The 23,275-nt window shown below is 39.0% G+C and overlaps 1 protein-coding gene across 2 annotated transcripts in view; it reads right to left on the bottom strand.

Annotated features, from left to right (window-relative positions):
- The window catches only part of JPH1 (junctophilin 1), a 107,359-nt gene that overhangs the window by 26,782 nt on the left and 57,302 nt on the right, over positions 1-23,275 (bottom strand). For both annotated transcript variants that reach the window (XM_049781808.1, XM_049781809.1), the window contains exon 3: positions 3,038-3,156. In XM_049781808.1, the coding sequence (XP_049637765.1) occupies positions 3,038-3,156 (119 nt within the window). The remainder of the gene's footprint in view (positions 1-3,037; positions 3,157-23,275) is intronic.

Raw genomic sequence — 23,275 nt, 5'->3', positions numbered from 1 at the left:
TGCTATGTCATTCATACTCAAGACAATGTAGATTTCTGTATATGTAGGCCATGAACTACATATATAGAACTACCCTACTCTTTCACAGCGTCCATTTGTATGCCTTATGTTACTTATTAGAACTTAATGCTGAGTAAAAAAAGTAAGCCCTCTCTGTTGTTTCTTTTAATAAAATGGTAGACTAATAGTTTTGAAAAGTGTAATACTTGAGAAGGCAAATAGCTGAGAATATATTGCCAGCAGGTGAAAATAAAAGATAAATTACCTTATTTACATTCATATCAAACAAGGGAAGTTACCTAAGAGTGTTCAGAAAGTAAGTTCTGGCAGGTATTCTCTTTTCCCAGGGTTAATAACGCCTTAGTGTGACATATATGACGTGTCCCAAACAATAGAAACATTCATATCTGATATATGTAAATTAGATGACCAGCCTGACCTAAAAAAACGTGCTTGAAAGCCCTTTTAGAAAATGTCTATCTGATTTGATCATCCTGTAAATGCTGAATGGAGAGCATGAGTTATGCTCCCTTGAGAAAATCAATAATACACAGTACTGAAAAGGCTTTCTATACAGTTGCTGATGGATGTGTTGGCTGTGGGTCAAAGGGGATTGCAGCCTTTCCCTCTTAGCTCCTGTGTCAAATAGGCTCTGTTGTCATCTCTTGCTACTGGAATGCATTCATGACCAGTGGGCAACTTGCTTAGATGAAGCTGTTTTAACTAGAAGCGGGTGGGATTACCTTTTCCCACAATATTTCCCCTCTCTCAACTCCTTTTCTCTCATAAAAGGCTTTTAAAACCATTTAGTCTGGGAAAGAAATGAGCTCTGGTATCACTTACTTCTAGGTACACATAGTAGAAATCTATAGGCGTCCTATTCTCTGAAAGAATTCACCACAGATCCAAGATGCGACCCTCCACAGACAACAAAAGGAAGACTGTTTGCTTTCAAAGCAGGGCAAACCCAGGAAGGCCTCACCAGGCCCTGTCTCCTTCCCCAAGTCGATGCCCCCTACAATCTCCCTGGGGGAGCAGAACCATTTTGGACCCACTCACACTTTGCCACAGAAAGTTTGTTTCTGTTCTTAGGGACCAGAGAAGGGAGTTCATATAACACCAAGGAAGAACTTATTCCCATCATAAATTGTCAGCTAAAAAAAACAAAACAAAACAAAAAAAACAAGGACAAGGGCCGGAGCAATAGAGCAGTGGTAGGGGGTTTGATTGTCAGCTAAAAAAAACAAAACAAAACAAAAAAAACAAGGACAAGGGCCGGAGCAATAGAGCAGTGGTAGGGGGTTTGCCTTGCATGCAGTTGACCTCATTTTGATTCCAGAGCCTGCCAGGATTGATTTCTGAGCACAGAGGAGCAGAGCCAGGAGTAACCCCTGAGCGCTGCCGGATGTGGTCCAAAAACCAAAAGAAAAGAAAGGAAAAACACACACATACAAAAGAACTTAAAGGCACTTTCTTTTACTTATAAAATGTGCATATATGTATTACACGATTTAAACTTTACCCCAATGTCTAAGGGCCACATGACAGAAAATTGCCACAATCACAGGCTGCCGCCTTACAAAGCAAACGATTACAGAAGCAACTCTGACTATTCTGTTACTCAGCAGCTCCTCTGGGCCTCTCTCCAGCCTCTCTTTTGTATCTGAGATGTTTTACCTGGATTTTTACTCTCTTTATTCTTTGGGAAAATCAACAGAGCATACCACTTCCTTCTTACTCTTCATCCTTCTTCATGGCCAAATTTTGAGCTTTTATTTGGATCTGTTTGCCTTGTTCATTTACTCATGGTAATACTCTGTGAGTTCCAATGTTATATTTAATATATTTTTTGAAACTAGAGATGTGTACATAGATGATGCATGGTTCCAATGATTCGGCCAAGTCCAAAAAATGTGGAAAAAAATCTTTTTTATGAAATTACAAATTCCGATACTCAGAATTTCAGAACCAATTTATTTGGGTCTCTTCACCAGAGATTTGAGGTCTGCTGAATCTCTAGGAAGATGGTGTTCATGAAATGATAGAGACACATATAGGAAAAGGACCATGACCATTTAGTAATACCATATAATGCCACTTATTAACTGCATATTAAAGAAAAAAACAGGCAGAGACTTTTGAAAGTGAGTTAAATATTTAAATCTCCTGCAAATATTTATTTTTGCTATTTCATGTTCTAAGAGGCAGATTTGTTTTCTGATTTGCCATTTTCACTTCTTGCATCAGGACATGTGTTTTTCTCTTACTTAGTGCAGATAAATCTATCTTCTTTATCTTCTAACCAATTTGAGCTTCAGTACATCTAATTAATGTTGTTCAATACATTAAAAACATAAGAACAGCACATAGGGCCAGGGAAACAGTACAGTGGGAAGGGCACTTGTCCTGCACACAGCTAACCTGGGTTCAATCTCTAGCATCTGGTATGATCCCTCAAGTACCACCAGGAGTGATCCCTGAGCACAGCTAAGTGTGACAGAAACACCAAAACAACTACAACAATAAGAACCAAACAAAGAACCCCAATTTCTCAGTACTCATTGGCTCTTTTTTCTCTGCTGATATTGTTATGACCCAGTAACTCTAAATTTGTGGTATTTGTTGTAACTGTGCCAACGGTCACTAACATGTTGACATTAGTTCTTAAAACCAGTTTATTTTAGAGGGTGGAGTTTCTGGGTCACATCTGAGGGTGCTCAGGGGTTATCTCTGGCTCTGTGCTCAGGAATGATCTTTGGATGTCTGGGCACAGCCCAGTGTAAGGCAAGTATCTTCACCCTTGTACGATCTCTGTATCCTTCAAACCAGAAACTTCTATCTTGTGTACTACATGAAAGGCAGGAGAAAGACTGAGGAGTAAGCCCAATGTCTAATTTTAACTTGCCAACAGGTACTTTGTCACTCTGCTCACACCTGCTCTGTCCTATTATAGGAATTCAAGGACTTTAAGTGAAACAGAAAGGGAAACCGGAGGCAATGCTTCTTCCGCTCTCTCATCCCAGGCCAATCGTTTTACCTGGTTGGTAGAAGTCAGGTGACAGCTCCCTGGCCACTGATCTCGCGATATCACACTCCTGGCGGGCCGCCAGGGCAGCCTGGTCAGCAGCATCAGCTTTCGCTCTTGCATGCGCGGTCCTACACCAAACACAAAAGGCAGTTTAGCAAGGGAAGCTTCATGTTCATACACTGACAAGCAAGCTGTCTGCCACCTCAGGGAAACCAAAGCTAATACTCATAACTAGTGTGTAAGATTAAGCTCTGTAGTCCTACTACTGAGATTCCATATAAGGGAATCAGGCTGAATCCACCTACATATTAACCTAATATTTTTAGGAAAATTAAAATATGAGCCATTTTTGGTGTGAATTTTTTTGATTGTTTTTGATCATACCCATCAACACTCAGTGTTACTCTGTGCTCAGGGGGCCATATTGAATGTTGCTAATCAATCCCAAGTAAGCCTTATGCAAGGCAAGAGCTCTACTCACCATACCATCTCTTTGGCCCCCAAGGATTAGTTGATACTATCTGATAAGCTTGAATAAAAGTCTAGTTTTCAAAACATATGGAAATAAATTATCTGTTGACTTAGGTTGATATTCTTATTCAAACCACACAGAATTAGAGCAAATAAATTAAATAAATAAAAATTTAATTAAATTAAATAAATTAAGGTACACATTCAATTCCTATGGTAGACTAGCTCTACTACTTTGAAATAGATAGGACTGCCCAAGTAGAAGGATTGTTTGTTGGTCAGGTAGCTTGCCTGGAAGGGAAAAATAATAAAACTAATGTCTAGCACTGAGTTCGTAGGTGTAAATACTTTGGCCGCAACCAATTTCAATTTAGTGGTGTGATGTCACTGAATGAGGGCTGGCAGGAGATGAGGCAATCAGAGCTGACAGTCCCAGGGAGCTGGCCACTAAGACTGCTACAGAAAATAGCTTTCAGGGCTCCTGAAGTCTGAGGAGCTATTCTTCACACATATGTTTCTCTGCATGAAATAAAAGAAACACAATGGGGGGCAGCATTGAGGAGGATCTTGTTCCCTGGCTCCTCACTCAACTAAAACTTCTCTTAGGCACAGCAGAGCTAGAGAGAAGGCAGAAGGGTGGAAGTCAGCCTTGTGACTGCTCAACAGGGAATTGTCTGTCTATCTGCCCAAGAAGGGTGATTTGAAGAGTCAGACCAAAAACTTGGGATCACATTTACTTCCAAAGGGTTGATCCTGTCCATTCGTTATTCAAAAGTTGATTATGGATGTTAACAATTTTGACTATGAATGACACAATTTTGTAAGCTTTTTATTTAAAAAAAAAAAAAGAACCAAGTGAGGCCACAAATAAATAACAGTTCAGTCTTAACACATTGACACTGGCTTTTACCATGAGGGCTCACACTTGAATGTAAATTTATGAGCACAAATTACAGTGCAAGAAGTAAAGCTTATTATCTTTGTCTCAGAGACTGTGAGGAAGGAAGTGCTAGGAAACAACATTCTTTGAGCTGGCTCAAGGAAGCACATTGGAGAACACCAATAGAGGATTCCTTGAACTAGATGGCAGGAAGGACAAGAGGGAGATGAAGTCTGACCTGACACCATGGGACAAACTGCTGAGAGGCCCTATTCTTAAATTACTTTCTCCCATTGCTTCTCATTCTGTACTTCTACAGGGCTGAATAGACTCCTATTTGGATGGAGCCAGGCCTGGGGACTTAATGTCCTGCTTTGTAAACGTCATGGAGATGGGTATTTAAAATGTTTGATCCTCTGCCATATTCCTAATGCATAGAACACTGCCGGGCATAGAACAGTTATTGAGAGACTGAGGAGTTGTGAATAAAGGAACAAATGATGACTTCTTAGTAGCAGCTGGGCAGTTACTTAAAAAAATCAATGCATTTTAAATCTGTTCCTTTCTGACTGATTTCACTCAACATGATCTTTTTCTGATCTATCCATGCTGTAGCAAATTATATGTGGGCTATAAAGAAACTTCATAGAGGAAAAATCAAATACCCAATGGAAACTGAAATGAAGAGCATGAAAACTGGTCTTAAATAGGAAGTTTGTCATTGGGGCAATATGGCAGAGGGGGATAAATTAGGGAAGGAAACAATAGAACACTGGGGGAGTGAAAAAGTGCCTGCCACAGAGGCAGGCTGAGAGGCAGGAAAAAATGGGGGATATTGGTGGAAGGTAGTGGACAGAGGTGAAGAGATTGGTGTTAGAACAATATATGCCTGAAATTCAATCATAAATGTAACATTGCAATTCATGGTATTCAATAAAATAAATAAAGGCATTGACAATGAGAGAGAGTAAAAATATCAGTGGTTGCCTAGTGTTTGAGCTGAAAGTGGGACAGAGATGAATAGGTGGAGAATAGGGTTATGTAGGACAGTGAAATGATTCTGAAGCAAACTGTACTGGGAAATGCGTGACATGTTTTTGTTGAAGGCCACCAAACTGTACCAAGGATGTTAAATGAGAATGGAAGATACGTCTTGAAGGACCAGAGCTCATGCTCTGCTTTCAGGAGCCTCAGATGTTGGGAATGGAAAGAGTCCTGAGCACTGATAATATTTTCCCTGAACATAGCCAAGCATGGTGCAAAACCCACATTAATAAAACCAAAAAAGCAGATAGTGCAAATCAGGTGTAAACTATGGGAATTAGTTAATATATTTCAGTGTTGGTTCATCAGTGGTACCAGATAGAGTCACTAAAATTAAAATTATAATAATGGAAATAGTGTATGGGTCTGTGGGAGAAAGGTATACAGGGATTTGGTACTTTCTGCTCAATTACGCTATAAACTAAAAACTTTTCTAAGATAATTATATTATTAAAAATAGTTTAAAAGAGGCCAAACAGCACAGAGATTTGAATTCACCCCAATTTATTTCTGAGCACCACATGGTTTTCAGAACATCACCAGGTATGGCTTTGGAGGCCTTGAGCACTTTCTGGTGTGGCCCAGAAAAGCACTAGCACTGTAGGAATAGAACAGCACTGCATCTGCAGACCCCCACACTGATAGGTGGTTGAAAATTTAAAAAACTCCCAATTATCAAAATTGATATTCCTGAATCATGGTGGATGTATGAAATCATCCCTATCCAGAGGGAACTACGAATAATGAAACAAAGTTTGGAGGATAGGAATATATATATCTTTTGGTTTTTCGGGCCACACCTGTTAGATGCTCAGGGGTTACTCCTGGCTACGCGCTCAAAAATTGCCCCTGGCTTGGGGGGACCATATGGGACGCTGGGGGATCGAACCGTGGTCCTTTCCTTGGCTAGCGCTTGCAAGGCAGACACCTTACCTCTAGCGCCACCTCGCCAGCCCCAGGAATATATTTTTAAACAAAGATTTGGAGTAACTACGTATGGAAGCCATCACCAATAGTGGGTGATGGTTTAATTTTAAAATTTATTCTGTTTTGATTTTGGGGGACATACCTGATGATGCTCAGGGCTTACTTCTGACTCTTCAGGAGATCACTCCTGATTAGGCTTGGGGGACCATATGGAATACTGGAGATCAAATTCAGGTCAGCCTCATGCCAGGCAAACACCCTACATGCTCTATCATTCCAGCCTCCTGTGGGTGATGTTTTAGTCCCATGAGCTGTGCCTGAGAATCAGGGAGCACTCTAAATTATATTTTTTCAGTTCCTCATAATCTTTTTCCTTATCCTAATAAAGATGCTCAGGGAATACTCCTGGCTCAGTGCTCAAGGGTCACTCATAACTGTGCTTGTCTTTCTGATAAGCTTTGGGTGATCAAGTGGTGCCAAAATTTGAATGTGGATCTCCTGCATGTCATGTATGCAGTACTCAACCTGCTGATCTCTCTCTCCCCCCTCTCTTTCCCTCTCCCTCTCTCTCTCTTTCTTTCCCTCTTCCCCCCCTCTCTCCCTAGCCCCAAATCTCATCTTTTTCCTGGAATGATTTTCCATGTTATAGGCTATTCTTAGTTAGAACCTAATTATGTCTAGATGTTATAATTAATGAAGTCATAAGGATAGTTAGGCTGCCTTATAATAAAATCTGCAAGTCCTTCCGTGATAAATTTATGAGACCCAAGTACAATCTATTCTCATACACGCATAACCCCACAGTCTAATAAAAAAGATAAGACAGTATGAGCTCCACCATGGACAATAGGCTAAGCTAGAGGAGAGAAGTGTAGCTTCACCTTACTGCGAAAAGATCCTGGGGGCTCAGAATCAGTGAAGCCTCCCTCCAGAGATGTTTGTACTTAGCCCTCTCCGTTTTGCTTGCTCTTTTCTTCAGGACCAAATAGAGGGAAGGGGCATGTTCTGTCTAGTGCCCCTCCTGTGCTGTGTCAATGCTCTTGCAGGGCCCTCAAGACAAGTCACACAAACAACACATTCTAACTTGAAGTCAGTGATCTGTTTGAAAGAGTTCTAATTCTGATAACAAGAAGAAAACAGGACACATTCGAATTTCCTATTCTCAAAGGCTTTGTATAACCAGCCACCAAATATCCAATTTCTACTTCTAGCTCCCATGAAGACTATTTATGCATTCAGGTCCCATATTCTGTTAGTTCCTGCCAATTGGTCACCAAGTAAGACATGACTATGTTCATGGGCTGGGCTGGGGGACACAGGTTCAGGCTAGTCATCTGCAGAGATGTGTGTTTTCATTTTAAACTCTGGAGGTCCTGCTGCTGTGACTGGGAACACACACACACACACACACACACACACACACACACACACACACACACACACACACACACACTTGCCCAAGAATGCTCACATTTATTCAAAAATCTGTTGAAGCCCCAGAGTTTTCACAGATCTCTGAATTCTGAATACCATGATCCTTCTTATTCGCTTTGTCCTCAAATGAGGGCAAGTGCAATGCAATTTCTCTGAGTTAGGCCTGCAAAGATGGTCAACAGAAGCTTGACAGGGCAGAGTTACGAGGAATGGGTGAAGAAGTGCAGAGTCCTAGGCAGCTGGCTAAGCTCACTCAGCAGCTAAGAGACGCCTTCCTGGATAACAGCCCTGCAAAGGTCACTTGTGAACAACTAAAACATTAAATGTGGAATCCTGAATGTCAGTCAGGTAGTCACCTGGATTTTAACTTCATTGCTACGATCTTTTTGAATCAGCAATTTGTTGAGTTCTTGGAGGATCCTTCCCTGCTTTTTTTTTTTTTTTTTAATGACTGGGCTGTATTTTATGCCCTCTCAAGTTAACTTATTCACAACAGAGAATCTGGCTCTCTGCTTTTCCCTAAACATAACACTGAATTTACAAAAAATGTAAATCAATAATACATTAATATGCAAATAAGCATGTATTTGACCCCTGGTACCACAAGGTCCTCTGAGCACTGAGCTAGAAATAGTCCTTGAGCACTTTTGTGTGTCTTCCTAAAACCAATAAACTATCCCCCTCAAACCCCAAACCTAGTCCAAATAAAATATATAGTGAAAATAGACTGTTTGATGTGTTTTATTTTTTGCAGTGCCAGGGGTGGAATTCAGGGTCTCATACATGTAGGCTGTGTGCTCTACCACTGAGACATATCCCTAACTTTTGAAGATTACCAGTTTGACTTAAAAGTTGATGGCAAAGGCTATAATCTAATATACTGTAGTCCACAGTATACATAGTTTTTATATCCAAATTAAAGACCACTAATATTAGCAAAACTGAAAAATAAAAGCCAAAGTGGGCAGGAAGGTAACTTGGTGGCATCAAGCATGTTTCACATGTGTGAAATGCTCTGGTTTTGACCCTGACATCAAAACAATTTGTTGTTTGTTTTGTACTTCATTATTTAAATCTCAGCCGAGAGCAAGACCATTCTTCTGATTACTCAACTCCAAATCTTTTAGTCATCTGAACCCCCCCCCACACACATGCCATGACTAAGGTCAGCAGATCCAGTTGGCACCAGATCCAAATATATCCCCAAATCCAACTGTTTCTCATTCTCGTCATAGTTCTTGCTCTGACCCAACAGAGTTGCTGTCACCAGGGCCACTTCTATTGCAGACCTGACCTCTTGCTTCTGTCTTCACTGTCCCCCCCTTATATTCCTTTTCTTATTCTCCTGAACACACTAACAATAGCCACAATTCTTCCCTAAGATATGGCATTAGGTTTTAAGAAAATGCAAAAAATATGACCTCCCATCTTCCTTTTTGGATAGTGACATAATTTACTTACGGGGCATCTGGATTTGTGAAAACCAATTATCTAGTTCTAGTGCATAACACAGTTGTGGTCTTTTTTTAAGCCAAAATATGGATGCTAAGCAAGGATTATAAATCCTTGATAGGCACAAGAAGCAGGGATGACACAGAGATTAAGCAGAGATGATTTTTTAGTTGGTTAACTCATAAGAAACTGATCTACCTGAGACCTGAGGCTAGAGCAATAGCATAGCAGTAGGGCATTTGTCTTGTGTGCGGCTGACCCGAACTGACTTGGGTTCGATCCCTGGAGTCCATATGGTCCCCATAAGCCAGGAGCGATTTCTGAGAATATAGTCAGGAGTAACCCTTGAGCGACATCAGGTATGGCCCAAAAACCAAATCAAACTAAACCAAACCAAACCAAAACAAACCCCCCCACCCCCCTACAAACACCCCCCCACAATAAAACCTGATCTATCTATTTTGATTTGGTTCTCTGATATGATCAATTGACAGGGTTCCTGCCAGTGTATGCATCTATTGATTGGCTAATAAAGACTTCACTAATCTCACTCACATGGACATCCTTGGGAAGTCTGGACAGATTATGTATTATGGGTCCAATCAATATGGCCCCATGTAAGTAGTTTATAAATGCTAATTTTTTCCTGTTACTTTTGTTTGTTTGTTTATTTTTGGGTCACACCCAGCAGCATTCAGGGGTTACTCCTGGCTCTGCACTCAGAAATCACTCCTGGCAGGCTCTGGGGACCATATGGGATACAGGGAATTGAACTGGAGTCCATTCTGGGTTGTCCATGTGAAAGGCAAACACCCTACCTCTATGCTATCACTCCAGCCCTAAATTGCTTTTTTAAAGATAGAACCTGACTATGCCATTTCAAGAGAACAATTTTTAGGCTATGATTTTGAGCAAGTTACATTATCAACAAGTAGTTCTTTGGTTTGCCTCTCAGAACAATGGGTTATTTCTTTTTTTTCTCTAAGCCACTTAAGGTTAGTTAGCTATAAAAAAAAAAGTAAATTCAGGGACACTGTAGTGTAGTACTTTATTTTGAGGGCTCAAAATATCCCAGAGGTATAAAGATAACAAACTTAATAGCATTAAGAAAGAACCAGTGTTAAGGGAAGTCTCTTTTGAGCAGGTCAATGTCTGAGCAGTGTAGGGTTTTACGTGGTAGAGGATTACTTCCAGGTGATGTTATAGACAAGCCTGGATGTTTCGTGGATGGCTTCCCTGGTTCAGGGGTGAATGGAAAATGTCCTTTCTTCTGAGGTCTGTGAATGCAGGGCTCCCTGCATTGCCCTTTGATTGTGAGGTGAAACGAGAGGATGCTCCACATCCTGACTTCAATGTAGGATATGCAGATTCCAGGATCTTTAATACAGAAACATGATACCAACGACAGAGACTGTGCGAAAAATAAAAGTGTGTCGGCACTACAGACAATGTCTTGGATTGGACGATCTAGCTTGCCTGGAGCTTAGAGAGTTGGTCTTGTGCCAGGAAACTTCAGGGGTCTGGTCTCTTTGTATTTAGGCCAAGGTTATTTCTTTCCATGTCCCGCATATTTTGATGGGCCTATGCAAACAACAATTGCCACTCAAACACCATTTTTACTGTGCTCCTTTGGCCTATGCAAACAATTGCCACTCTAGCACCATTTTTACTGTGCTCCTTTGACTCTAATCTTTAAAAAGAACCCACTTAAAATTGGAGGTTAACTTAAGCTAATATGCATTTATATGGAAATGTAAAAAAAATACAAAAAAATATTATTGACTAGAGATTTCAATTTCTTTTTCCAAACTTTTTTAATGTATTTATTTTTAGGAAGATAATATTTGAAGTACCAGCATGATAGTACAAGGGTTAAAGTGCTTGACTTGAGTGTAGCTGACCTTGGTTTGTTCCTTAGTATCATTATATATGGTCCCTTGAGCACTACCAGGAGTGATTTCTGAGCATAGAGTTTGGAGTAATACCTGAGCACTTCCAGGTGTGATCCTATCTTCTAATCCAAGTGAGAGAATATTTGATACTATGTATAAGAAGCAAGTTGTTTTCTTTTAAATTTAAAATTTTCAGATTAAATTTAGAATAAAAATATTTCTTAAAAGAAATTTAGCATAAAAGTGTGAACAAGTTTCACTGGGACCACAGAGAATGACTTGGGTTGGAAAGACTGGTATGCCTGGAACCCAGAGTCGGTCTTATGCCAATAAACTTCTGGGATGAGGCCTTTTTGTAATCAGGCCAAGGATTTTTTTTTCCGTTTTCCCTATATTTTTCTGGATCTATGCAAACAATGGCGATTGCCACTATCACACTATATTTTTTACTCTTATCCTTTAAGGGAAAAAATACAATTTACTGAACTTAAAAACAAATAACTGTAGTAGAATGCCTGTCTCAAATACAGATAGGGGATGGGAAGGGGGGAGGGGGGAATGTTACACTGGTGAAGGGGGGTGTTCTGTTTGTGACTGTAACCCAATTATGATCATGTTACTTAAATAAAAAATATATTAAAAAATACAAATATAAACACAAGAAAAATACTAAAAAAATTTAGCATAAGTAAAAAAAAAAAAAAGAAAGAAAGAACCAAAAGGGGCCAGAGCAGTGGCGCAAGCAGTGGGACGTCTGCCTTGCCCACGCTAGCCTAGGACGGACCTCGGTTCGATCCCCGGCACCCCATATGGTCCTCCAAGCAAGGAGCGATTTTTTGAGCACATAGCCAGAAGTAACCCCTGAGAGTCACTGGGTGTGGCCCCAAAACAAAATAAAAAAGAACCAAGAGACTAGACTGAGACCAATCTAGACCCCAGATGATTTCTCTTCATGAGATAAGAAGTTAAACAGTACTTTAGTAATCTGAAATTATATAGAATTTAAATCATTGCACACTTTTGGCATTTTTATTCAAGGGAGATAGAAGACCTAGGAATCACATAAACAAAGATTATATGCCTTCTGTAAAATGCTGTTCATATCTACAAAGATCTAAGTGAGACAATCTTTGTTTACATGATAAACTCATGATGATAAACTGATAATACACTCATGTGCCTTGTATTATACAATGATGGCTAAGTCATTTTTCTTTCCCATTGGTTAAAGATATCAGGAAACCAGAAGTAAAAAAAAAAAACAAAGTTCTTCACCTGCTTGTATGGTTATCTGTTCTATGTGACCTTGACCTTCCACAATGTCAGGAATTCTACTCACACAACACATACTGTTCTACAAATACCTCTTTTTTTTTTTTTTAAGTGGGAGAACATGAATAGGGTAAAAAGTCTTGTTGGATAAGCTCTTGGTACACTGTTTCCTGAATTCTAGCCCCTCTTAGGGACACATTTAACAACTGTGGGTTAGGAGAAGCCTGTTTGACATTTTTAGTAGGATTTTTTCCCACATCCAGCACGTTTTCAAACTTGAAAAATAAATCCCTATTCTTAAGTACTTTACAGGCTTTATTCCCTAGCATTTGATAAAGTGTAATAAGCTTAAAGGCTATATTCTTTGGCTAGGCTAGGTCAGAAACACAATTCTAATGCTCAGTTGGTATATGCCAAATAACTATATTTCTTCTGATCTTGATTAAAAATTTATTTAAAAATCACCTCACCATGTAATTTATACATTGAGAGAAATCTGGTGTTAAAAAAGTTTGAGAGATGTTTTATTTTTGAACAATATTTTTGATGAAAGGCCCTTTAATGATTGCCACTTGAAGTTTCAAACACTTAAGCACATGAAAAGATACTCAACAGCACTGGCTATAAAGAAAATGCAAATCAAAACCACAATCAGGAGCTACCTCATGCTTGTAAAGATAGTTTCCATCAAAACTCTCAGAAAATAACAAGTGCTGTCCAAGATGCGGAGAAACTGGAAATTATACACACTTGGTGAGAATGCAAAATGGTACAGCTGCTACAGAAAAATGAGATGTCTCTTCAAAAGCTAGAACAGAATCAAAAAACAATCCACAAATTCTTCTCCTGGGTATACACTCAGGGTATCAAAGAAGAATCTGTACATTCATGTCCATAGCAGCATTTTTTCTAATGGTAAAAAGATAGAAATAACCCAAAACACCCTGGTAGCTGAATAGAGGGCCTGGGGGATGCACAGACTTAGCTTTAAGAAGGCAATTATGACACATCTTACAGTATGTATGAATACTGAAGGCATTATGCAAAGAGAAATTTCAAATTCTTAGACAGCTAATAGGATAGCTGCTGAAATCTGTTGGGGTGGGGCATGTGGACTTCAATGAACGGATTTAGAGTTTTAACTTTGCAAGAGAAAAAATTATACAAATTGCCCACTCGTACAATGGATGTAAATATGCCACCACTACTGAGTTGCACACTTTTAAGATGTAATTTTAAGCTTCAAATTTAAACTAAAATTGCACATTTTAAAGACAGCATTTTTAGGGTTAACTACATTGTCAAATAGTAAAAAACAAAGACACAGTTGGCTTGACGGACAAGTATTTATAGACCATCCCATGTGTCAGAGGATGTGAAAAGACCAAAGACTGGGCTTTCTGATGAGCTGCACTAACCCAAGCCACAACATATGAAATATCTAAATGAGAGGAAGGACACTAAGGAAAGGAACCACCAAGGGACCTGAGGAAACCTGAGGGTAGTTTCCATGCATTTCCCTAGTTCTTAAGGGGGAAAAAGAAAACAAAAAACACAAAACAAATTTGATATAGAAACTGTCTTCAGAAATAGATAAGTAGAATGGTGGTCAAAAAGAGTATAATAGATTTCCTCAAGATTTCTGATTTGATATTCAGATGAATGGATTTATTACAGATAGTTTTGTGCAGCTGGATGCTGAGAGAGTCTAAAGGTGATGACAAGTTCAGATTTAGACAAGCAGGATTTTACATGACACAGACATTTATAGTTGTAAATACTAGGCTGTAATGGGAAGTAAAGGTCAAAATTAGAAACAGGAATGTGGGCATCATGAGGAGTTCACAAAAGGTGCATGAAACTGTCAACTGAGTGAGTCAAAAGAGTAAAGAGGTGAAGACCACAACAGAAGTCTCCTAAGGGTAAGAGGTAGTAGCATATAGATAGAAGGTGAACTTCCATGAAACCATTCAAAGTTCTTGATCTTGGAGAATATGCTTCATTTAAGAGACCAATGGACCAGAGACAAACTTGGTATTTTCTGTAGCAGCAGCTAGACGGGCTAATTTTCTTCTTTTGGTTAAATAAGAGCACCCAAAATCTGAGGAAGGAATAGCATTTTCATACTGATGTTTGCTGGAGGACACTGAAAGCTGAGAAAAAGAATGAATTTGATGAGAACCTTGGAGAGGACAGTTTCTAGTAAGAAGGTCACAGACCAAACCAGACTGAAGGGGGTTGGTAAGGAAATGAAGAGAGGAAGGAGAGGAAGCAGGTGTGAGCGACTTGCTGGAGACTTTTGACCCAGAAAGGAAGGAGGAAATTTGGACAGTAACCAAAAGGATTAGCAGAATCAAGGAAAAAGATGTTTTACTGATACCTTAAGAAAAATAAGAGTTGACTGATGTGATAAGAAGAAAGACCCTCAGAGAAATGGAGAAACTGAAGAAGCTAGAGAAGCTGACAGTTGTTGGGAGATAGTAGGTTCCTGATGAGGTCAGAAAAGAAATAGTGAAAAAAAAAAAAAAACCAAAACCAACAAACCAAAACAAAATTTGGTTAGAGGTAAATTTAAGATTTGAAGGATCCAAAACCCAAGAGTGTTGTGGGCCCTCAAACAATATAGAGTTGGGACCAACAGCCCAATTGATCAGATATCAACTAGTCATTTGTTCATTTCCTTACCTATAAAGTGGAAATTGTTCTGGATCAGAAATAATTTAATATGTACTCAGTACTAACTTATAATATCGTGTTTAGATGATACATGGTTATTGCTAATTTTGGTTAAAATTTAGGTGTGATATGAAGAACCTGCGAGGAGGCATAAAGTGGCAAGATATGAATGAACATGGTACAAAGTCTATGGAAGAGAAAAAAGGGTAGTGGAACTTTTGCAAGAAACTGGAAAGAACTGACATAAAGTCTGGATAATTCTCATCTTTCTCTGAAGAGATAGATCTTCTCTGGGAGAAGCAGAGAAGAGGAAGGCAGCTTTCATACAGAGAAGTTGCTCCAGGATGGACCATGGTGATACAAACTACCACTGAACTTTGAGGAGAAAAGGGGGAAAAGAAAGACAATGAATTCTGGGCCAGATGAAATACAAAGGACCAAGTTAGGAGTGAACAAAGTATGTGATGTCAACCTCTTTACTACAGAAAATAATAAAAATGCAGATTAGTGTAGCTTGCATTTACTTCCGATTTGAAGTAAGACTTCTATCTTTCCCATGACGCATTTTATAGAAACTGCTTTCTGTTAACAAGAATTGGCTTATTAAATTCAAATGATCAGCTAGTAAGCAATTTTTTGGTAATAAAGGAGGACCAAATTATTTTTACAAGGGATGTATATCCTATAAAGCAAAACTAGATATCACCAAGGTGACATGTTCTTTTTAGTAATGCATCATAGAAACCTGGGTGTTTCTTTTACATATGCATATATAAGATACATATATTTATATAATATTAATATGATATGAATGGTTATAACCCTCAGGATTTGAGGATTTAACAATGGTTAGATGCTGTTTTATTTCCTCATCAACATTGTACTTCTTGCTTTTTACCAGCGGCTCATAATGAATATAAATTAAAGTAAGACAAAGAATTAGACCAACAGAAAGCTCTAATGTCTCAAAACATGCACTAGTGGCTTGTGCTGTTCATTTGAAGGAAAAAAGGAATGAGTGATGGGTCACAGAGGGAGTTAATTGTCACCTTCTTTTGCAAGTGCCTATTAAGAGCATATTCTGTGGATTTAATTTTTAAAATATACATTAAATAATTAAAAATAATTCACTCAAAAAAGAGAGAGAAGTTCTTTAGAATTCCTTGAATTTATAGCCAAAAGACATTCTCTTAGGGAATATAGCATTCATTTTCTCTCATACTACCTAAAATGACCCCAAATTCTTCAATTCCCCAGTTTTCCACTTCACTTAGTTCTGTCTAGACAAGCCTCAATGGTGAACATCAAAGGACTCTATTAGCATTTATGTGATCAGTGTAAGAACTTGCTTGTGACTGACTACACAAAAACATCCTGCTTCCTGCTTTGGGTTTTGTTTTGTTTTTCTTGAGTTGTGGGGGCATTGGGTCATACCCAGTGGTACTCAGGGCTTACTCCTAGCTTTCTGTTCAGAGGATCATTTGTGGTTATGGGGATGAAACTGGGGTTGACTGCATGCAAGGCAAATGCCTAAACTAGTATATAATCTCTCAGGCCCTACCTTACCCATCTAAAATGGATCTTTCTTTAATTTTTTTGCTGGCTGGTTAGGGAGAAGATTGGGGACACAGCAGGTGGTGCCCAAGAATGACTCATTCCTCTGTGCAGAGCGCCTCAACCCTTGTACCATCTCTCTAGCCTTTATCCTGAATCTTTACGACATTTAACATAGTTGTGCTGAGGTTGTAGAGTTAATAAGAAGACTGCTTTTCGGGGAATGTTGAAACAATAGGGCACAGCTCTCCTCTCATCAAACTATTTTTGTGCATGTTCCGTGGTAGGAAGCAGTAATGCAGTTACTCAGTTCGGTGACAGAAATTTATTTCATGCCTGTTCTATTACAATTCATCATTCATTAGCTCAAATAAGATCTTAACTATTTTTACTTTAAGCCTTCAGTCTTTGGCTGCTACAAGAGACACTAGGGACAAAAATATAAGCATAAGGATTTGTTCTGATTTACATTAATATTCTAGTTTTGTGGCTATTGCACTTCTACTTCAGCAAATGTGGATTATAAAACCATTAGGAGGTGGAGAGATAGTACAGGGGTTACAGTATTTGCCTTGTGTGGAGCTGACCCTGGTTTGAATTATATACCACATATGGTCCACTGAGCACTGTTAGGAGTGATCCATGAGCACAGAGCTAGGACTAAGCACTGAGCACGCCTGATGTGATCCCCAAATAAAAATAAACCTAGAAGGAGCTCTCAGTGCCCATAGATTGACCCCACTCCCTTTGTCAGATCATTTCTCTTTCTTCTATTGGACTAAAAGCAAGGAACACAATTAAAAGAACACTAGATATTTAGTAGGATGGGGGAGACTACACTTAGGACTCCCTAAGAGCAAAAGGAGGGTCATTATTTTATGACAAAAAATTCTGTACTACAGTCTTTTAAATTGACTTTACTAAACATTTTGTGTTACAATTACTTCACCTCCAGGTGATTAAGTTTTCTGCTATACCACTTCATTCATATCCATAGTGAGTTCTGAATTTTTACATTCATGGGTCACTGACTCTGTTGCTCTGCTTATTTTTATATTCAATTCTTTGATTTTAATAAATATATGACTCCCATTGAAAATGCAAATTTCGAGCTTTTTTTCTCTCTAAGTTTCTTCAGTTTCAGTTTTGGCTAACTTCCAAATGAAATAACAGAGCTTAGAAAACATCTTACTGAAGACTATAGGGAGAGATTTGGTTTTCATCAAGGTTATTCTTTAGCAGGAACATTTTTAGGTGGTGTTAAAAATACTACAGATTCATCCAACTCATAGTTGCCTTCCTCAAGTCACCAAATTAGTAATTAACGCCTCCAAGTTTTAAAGGAAATATCAGAAGATCATCTAGTTCTTCCTAAAGTCAAAAAGTTTCTCCTTTTATCGCACGAGAATCTCAATTTCTGTTGTGAATTGAACTGTTTTCATCTTTTGCTAGGTTAGATTGAGAACAGAGGCTTTTTATTTCAATCCTCAAGAGATAAAAGCTTATTCAAGGGTAGTAAAACTGGAGGCAGAAATAATACATAAAATACGGTGACTGGTTTCTGTTTAGTGTCTAAAAGCCAATGAGACACTTGGTATAATTTGGGGGGGCAAAAGCAGTTCTAAAGATAAACCATGCTCATCCAGATAACAATGTGTACTTCTTCATTAGAGATGGCGAGAGAAATGTAAAGTAGGATTCAAGTACAATGAAAGAATCATGTGAAAATCTGGCTCAAAGAATTGGAATCTTTTCCTCTGGTCCTGATAGATTGTCAGTGATCTGCTTTGAAATTATATCTTCACAGTGCTGACAATACTTGGCATATTCTTGACCGGGAGCTGAATGTCTGCCTAGATATTTATTTGAGACGCATTTGGATGAACTTTTAACCTCCATTTATCCCCATGGTGGAATTAAGTGACTGTGGAGCCTGGGCCACCATGCGTGTCAGGAGGCTGGAAGAACTCCTCCTCACTCCTGCTGCTGCCTTTCTAGACTCCATTCTTTAGAAACAGATGCATGAACCGGAAGGAATGATTCCTCGCTTATCCCAGATTTCAGAATGAGTCCAAAGAATCTCCAAAAAGAATTCTATGCACTGAGGGAATGTTGCTCATCCCAAGAGCAAAATGGACCTTTAGAATGTGTTTTGTACTTAACCATGTTTCCTGAAGCCTAAGAAGTCAAAATCTACTATTTGCTATTTGGTAACTGGCAAGGAAGAGTAACTCTGGAGGAGCAAGACGTTTCACCTAACCAAACTCCAAGCCCATCATCCTCCCCTTAGTTGAAATGATTCAGTGTTAGAAGAAAATGGAGAATTTCTCTGCTGTGTCACTGATTTCAGAAGGAGGCTCTGGTGATTCTAGGTTACTTTAGACTGCAGGGGTCCTCAAACGTTTTAAACAGGGGGCCCATTCACTGTCCCTCAGACCATTGGAGGGTCTGACTATAGTGAAAACAAAACTTATGAACGAATTCTTATGCACACTGCATATATCTTATTTTGCAATGAAGAAACAAAACAGATATAAATACAATATGTGGCCCGTAGGCCATAGTTTGAGGACCACTGCTTTAGAGCATCAGGCTATGCTTTCCAAATTTAATTTCCTGAATGTGCTAATTTTCTTTTCTTTTCTTTTTTTTTTTTGGTTTTTGGGCCACACCCAAAACACTCAGGGTTACTCCTGGCTATGTGCTCATAACTTGGGGGACCATATGGGATGCTGGGGGATAGAATCATGGTTTGTCCTACGTTAGCGCATGCAAGGCAAATGCCCTACTTCCTGTGCCACTGCTCCAGCCCCCATATGCTAATTTTCAATTAGCAGCATGAGTATAAAAAAATGATTTGGCAACACCGATTCCTTGTTCACATATCACTTTGGCATCAATTTGGCAGGGTGCAAGGACCATGAAGTTTCAGGGACCAAACCTGGGTTGGCTGTGTGCAAGACAAGACAACCTGCTGCATTTTATCGAGTTCAGTGTTTCCTTTTTTTTTTTCAATAAAATCACAGCAGTCTAATAAAATGACAACAGACTTGTGTGACAAAAAAATGTGCCAGGGCCGGAGAGATAGCATGGAGGTAAGGCATTTGCCTTTCATGCAGGAGGTCATTGATTCAAATCCCGGTGTCCCATATGGTCCCCCGTGCCTGCCAGGAGCAATTTCTGAGCCTGGAGCCAGGAATAACCCCTGAGCACTGCCGGGTGTGACCCAAAAACCACAAAAAAAAAAATGTGCCTGAGTACATCTTCTAAAGAACCTTTCTTCTAGCTGAAGTCATATGTGGACAATTCACCCAACCTTATTTAGAGAGACTGTAGCCATCAGAAGCTCTTTTGAAGTCTGCTATAAACCTATAAAACATATTTAGCAATTGTGATGCCATTACTGCTGTAATGGATCAATAAAGGATGATACTTTGTTCTAGGATGATATAGGCCACAGAAAGAGCCTTTAACTCCATATATATAGAGTTTTTTTGACTGACCTATTAACCCATTGAGGAAAGGAGAAGCCTATAGAAATCAGGGATATTATCCAGAATGGCCAGCTCCATTAGGAGTGTAAGTGGAGTCCACAGCTTTGTGTCAGAGCTAGAGGAGTGAAAGCCTTTGAAAAAATGACAATTACCTCATGGAGAAGGAGAGTTAAGAAACCTCTGTTCAGGGTCCGGAGAGATAGCACAGAGGCGTTTGCCTTGCAAGCAGCCGATCCAGGACCAAAGATGGTTGGTTCGAATCCCGGTGTCCCATATGGTCCCCCGTGCCTGCCAGAGCTATTTCTGAGCAGACAACCAGGAGTAACCCCTGAGCACCACCGGGTGAGACCCAAAAAACCAAAAAAAAAAAAAAAAAAAAAAAGAAACCTCTGTTCATCCAAGACAAGGAAGACACATGAAATTATGAGACAGTTGAGCCCAAAACTATGCTGTTAGGTGCTATTTCTACTTGTGCCACAAATCCCAGTGCTCCTTGTCTTTGTATTGACATTCTCCAAGTTCTAGATAATATTTTAGTTTCGTTGCCTAACATAATTACTGATGATCTCTCTTTTTTGACATCTTTTTTTTAAAACTTTATTCATTGATTGATTCATTGGTTGATTAACTATTTTCTGGGACACACCCAGCAGAGTCCAGGAATCCTCCTGGTTCTGCACTCAGAAATATCCCCTGGTAGGTTGGGGAACCATATGGGATTCTGGGAATCTAACCGGGTCCCTCTCGGGTCAGCTGCATGCAAGGCAAATGCCCTACCACTGTGCTATCTCTTTGGTCCCTCTTCTGACATCTTAATTGTTATAAAAATCCTTCACAACCAATTTTGTTCTATCCCAAACAACACAACCAACAAACTTCATAGTTTACAAATGTCTAGAAATGCTTTTAAAATAGTTTGTTATTTCCAAGCAAACAGGTAACACCATCTAATTTTCAATATCATGTTCATTTTTCTTTCCCCTCTTATGTCTATATCACACACATTGCCATCCAGCTCTGGTCCCTTCTGCATTCTGTTCCCTTCTGTGTGCTTGAAATCATAGCTTCTTTGCCTTTAAACTTCTCTCTGGTGGAAATCATTGCTGGCAACATTCAATCATAAATGGAGACTTTCTCTGTAATGTTTTCCCTGGATGCACAGAAGCTCCAAGAAGTAATCTTGGATGGGAAAGTGGAACAAAAAATGTTACTGATGTTGATTCAGAGTGAGGCCTCTGTCATGCTCACTATGGAAAGCCACCAATAGTGACATCTTTGGCTTAACCATTTTTTTCTTCATCCTAGAAACAGCCTATTTACCCTACTTCTAAAGAAGGTTTTGAACACAGCAAGTTTTTTTTCTAAATATGAAAGGATCTCGCATTACTGTATTTAATCTTTTTTGCAAGCTTGGAAGTAATTGCAACTGTGACTATCATTTTGAATGTGAAAGCATGATGAAACTTTTGTATTGTAGAATGAAAAAAAGTATTTTAGGTGTATTACATGTTTTCTTGATTTGACAATGAATTGGGGGCAAGAATACATCATTAATACATGCAAATATCTGAGCACATTTTACATGTGCTCGATCAAATATGCTACATGTAATATATAGGTATGTTTGTACCAACTAATGTTAACTATTATTATGCAAGTATGAAGTTTTGTTTTAATTTTGGGCAAAGACTTAATGCTAATAATAAGGATTTGTAGGAAGGAAAGTGTTGTTAATCCTTGAGAATATAAAAGGAAAACTAAAAAAAAAAAGAACCAATCAACCAAAAAATTTCAGGAATGAATAATTTAACAAAATTATTAGCAAAATCTTTTGTATTAACTACTAACACTATCCTGGCAAATAGTTAAGTCAAGGCTGCTTATATTTTTTAATTATAATTTCATCATGCATAGCACCAGGATCCTTTGTCAAATTATGGCTCTATTACAGGATTATTATGTAACTCAACCCATGGGTTTAAAATGTCACCTCTCTCGTGAAAACCAAAGTGCAAAGGGATTGGGTTTTACTCAATTGATGAGAAAGCATACTGAAAAATCAGTAACTAGATTTTACTGTTGAAGCTAGATGACATATTTTAGCATTTGGAAAATTGGCTTCTAAGCTCCTGAATGTGTTCACCAGTCTTCTCTTGGATGCTATGGAAATTCATATTAACCCCAAATTTCAGTCATGAAGAAGAATTTCAGGTCGTCCTCGCTCTTGTGTTCATTTGATCCTGCACAATCCATCTTAAAAGCCCGTTTTTCCGTCTTTAGCCACAGCTTGGCAAGGAGCCCCACTCCCTGCCATTTGCCACTTGTTCTGGGCTATTTTAATTCTGCACAAGTTGTGGTCGTAGGCTATATTTAAATTGGCCTGTGCTCTGCAAGAGCACGGCAAATGCACGTGGCACTTTCCCCTTTTTGACATAATTCAATTGTGCTCTGCTTCTGAATCAAGCTTTGTGAAGCTCTGTATCACACACATACACACTGGCCTTCCGCCCCCTCCCCACTTCCCTGGTGTTCAGACACCAAAGGTGAAGACAGACTGGTTTTCTAAGAGAGATGCATCAAGTGGGAACACAAAGGCCTGCCCCCAAACAATCTGGAGGAAATTTGCAATGTAGGCAATATTTAATAGACCAATATTCATACCTGAATTTTGTACGACACGATGTGACTCACTCAAGAGTCTTTATGAGAAATGCACATAAAAAGCTCAGCTTTTTAAAGTTTCTTTTCTCTTTTTATTTTTGGTAGCGGTGGGGATGGAACCCAGGGTCTTAAACTAGCCAAGCATGTAGTGTGCATCTGAGCTTCATCTTCGCCCACTTTCTTAAGTTTCTGAGTTTTCCTAAGTAGATAGTAGAAGAAACTCTGGGATCAGACCTAGCATGTGCCACTGGCCTCATCCATGACCTTCAGTTTCTATGCTTTCTTTATTATCTCTTTTAGGTAAGAGGTATAAGCTCTTACTTGGAGCTAAGCTATTAATTTAGAGAAAAAAAACCACACCAGAGATGCCCATCATGAAAGGTTCATTAAAAATTCACATCGTATCTTACAAAATTCAGGTATGTATATTGGTCTGTTAAATATTGCCTGCATTGCAAATTCCCTCTAGATTGATTAATTTTGGTTTTAG

This window comes from Suncus etruscus, chromosome 10, assembly GCF_024139225.1.
Source record: "Suncus etruscus isolate mSunEtr1 chromosome 10, mSunEtr1.pri.cur, whole genome shotgun sequence".
In the NCBI taxonomy this organism is placed as follows: domain Eukaryota; kingdom Metazoa; phylum Chordata; class Mammalia; order Eulipotyphla; family Soricidae; genus Suncus; species Suncus etruscus.
The sequence above is the reverse complement of the archived record's forward strand: the minus strand, read 5'-3'. Positions and strand labels throughout refer to the sequence as shown.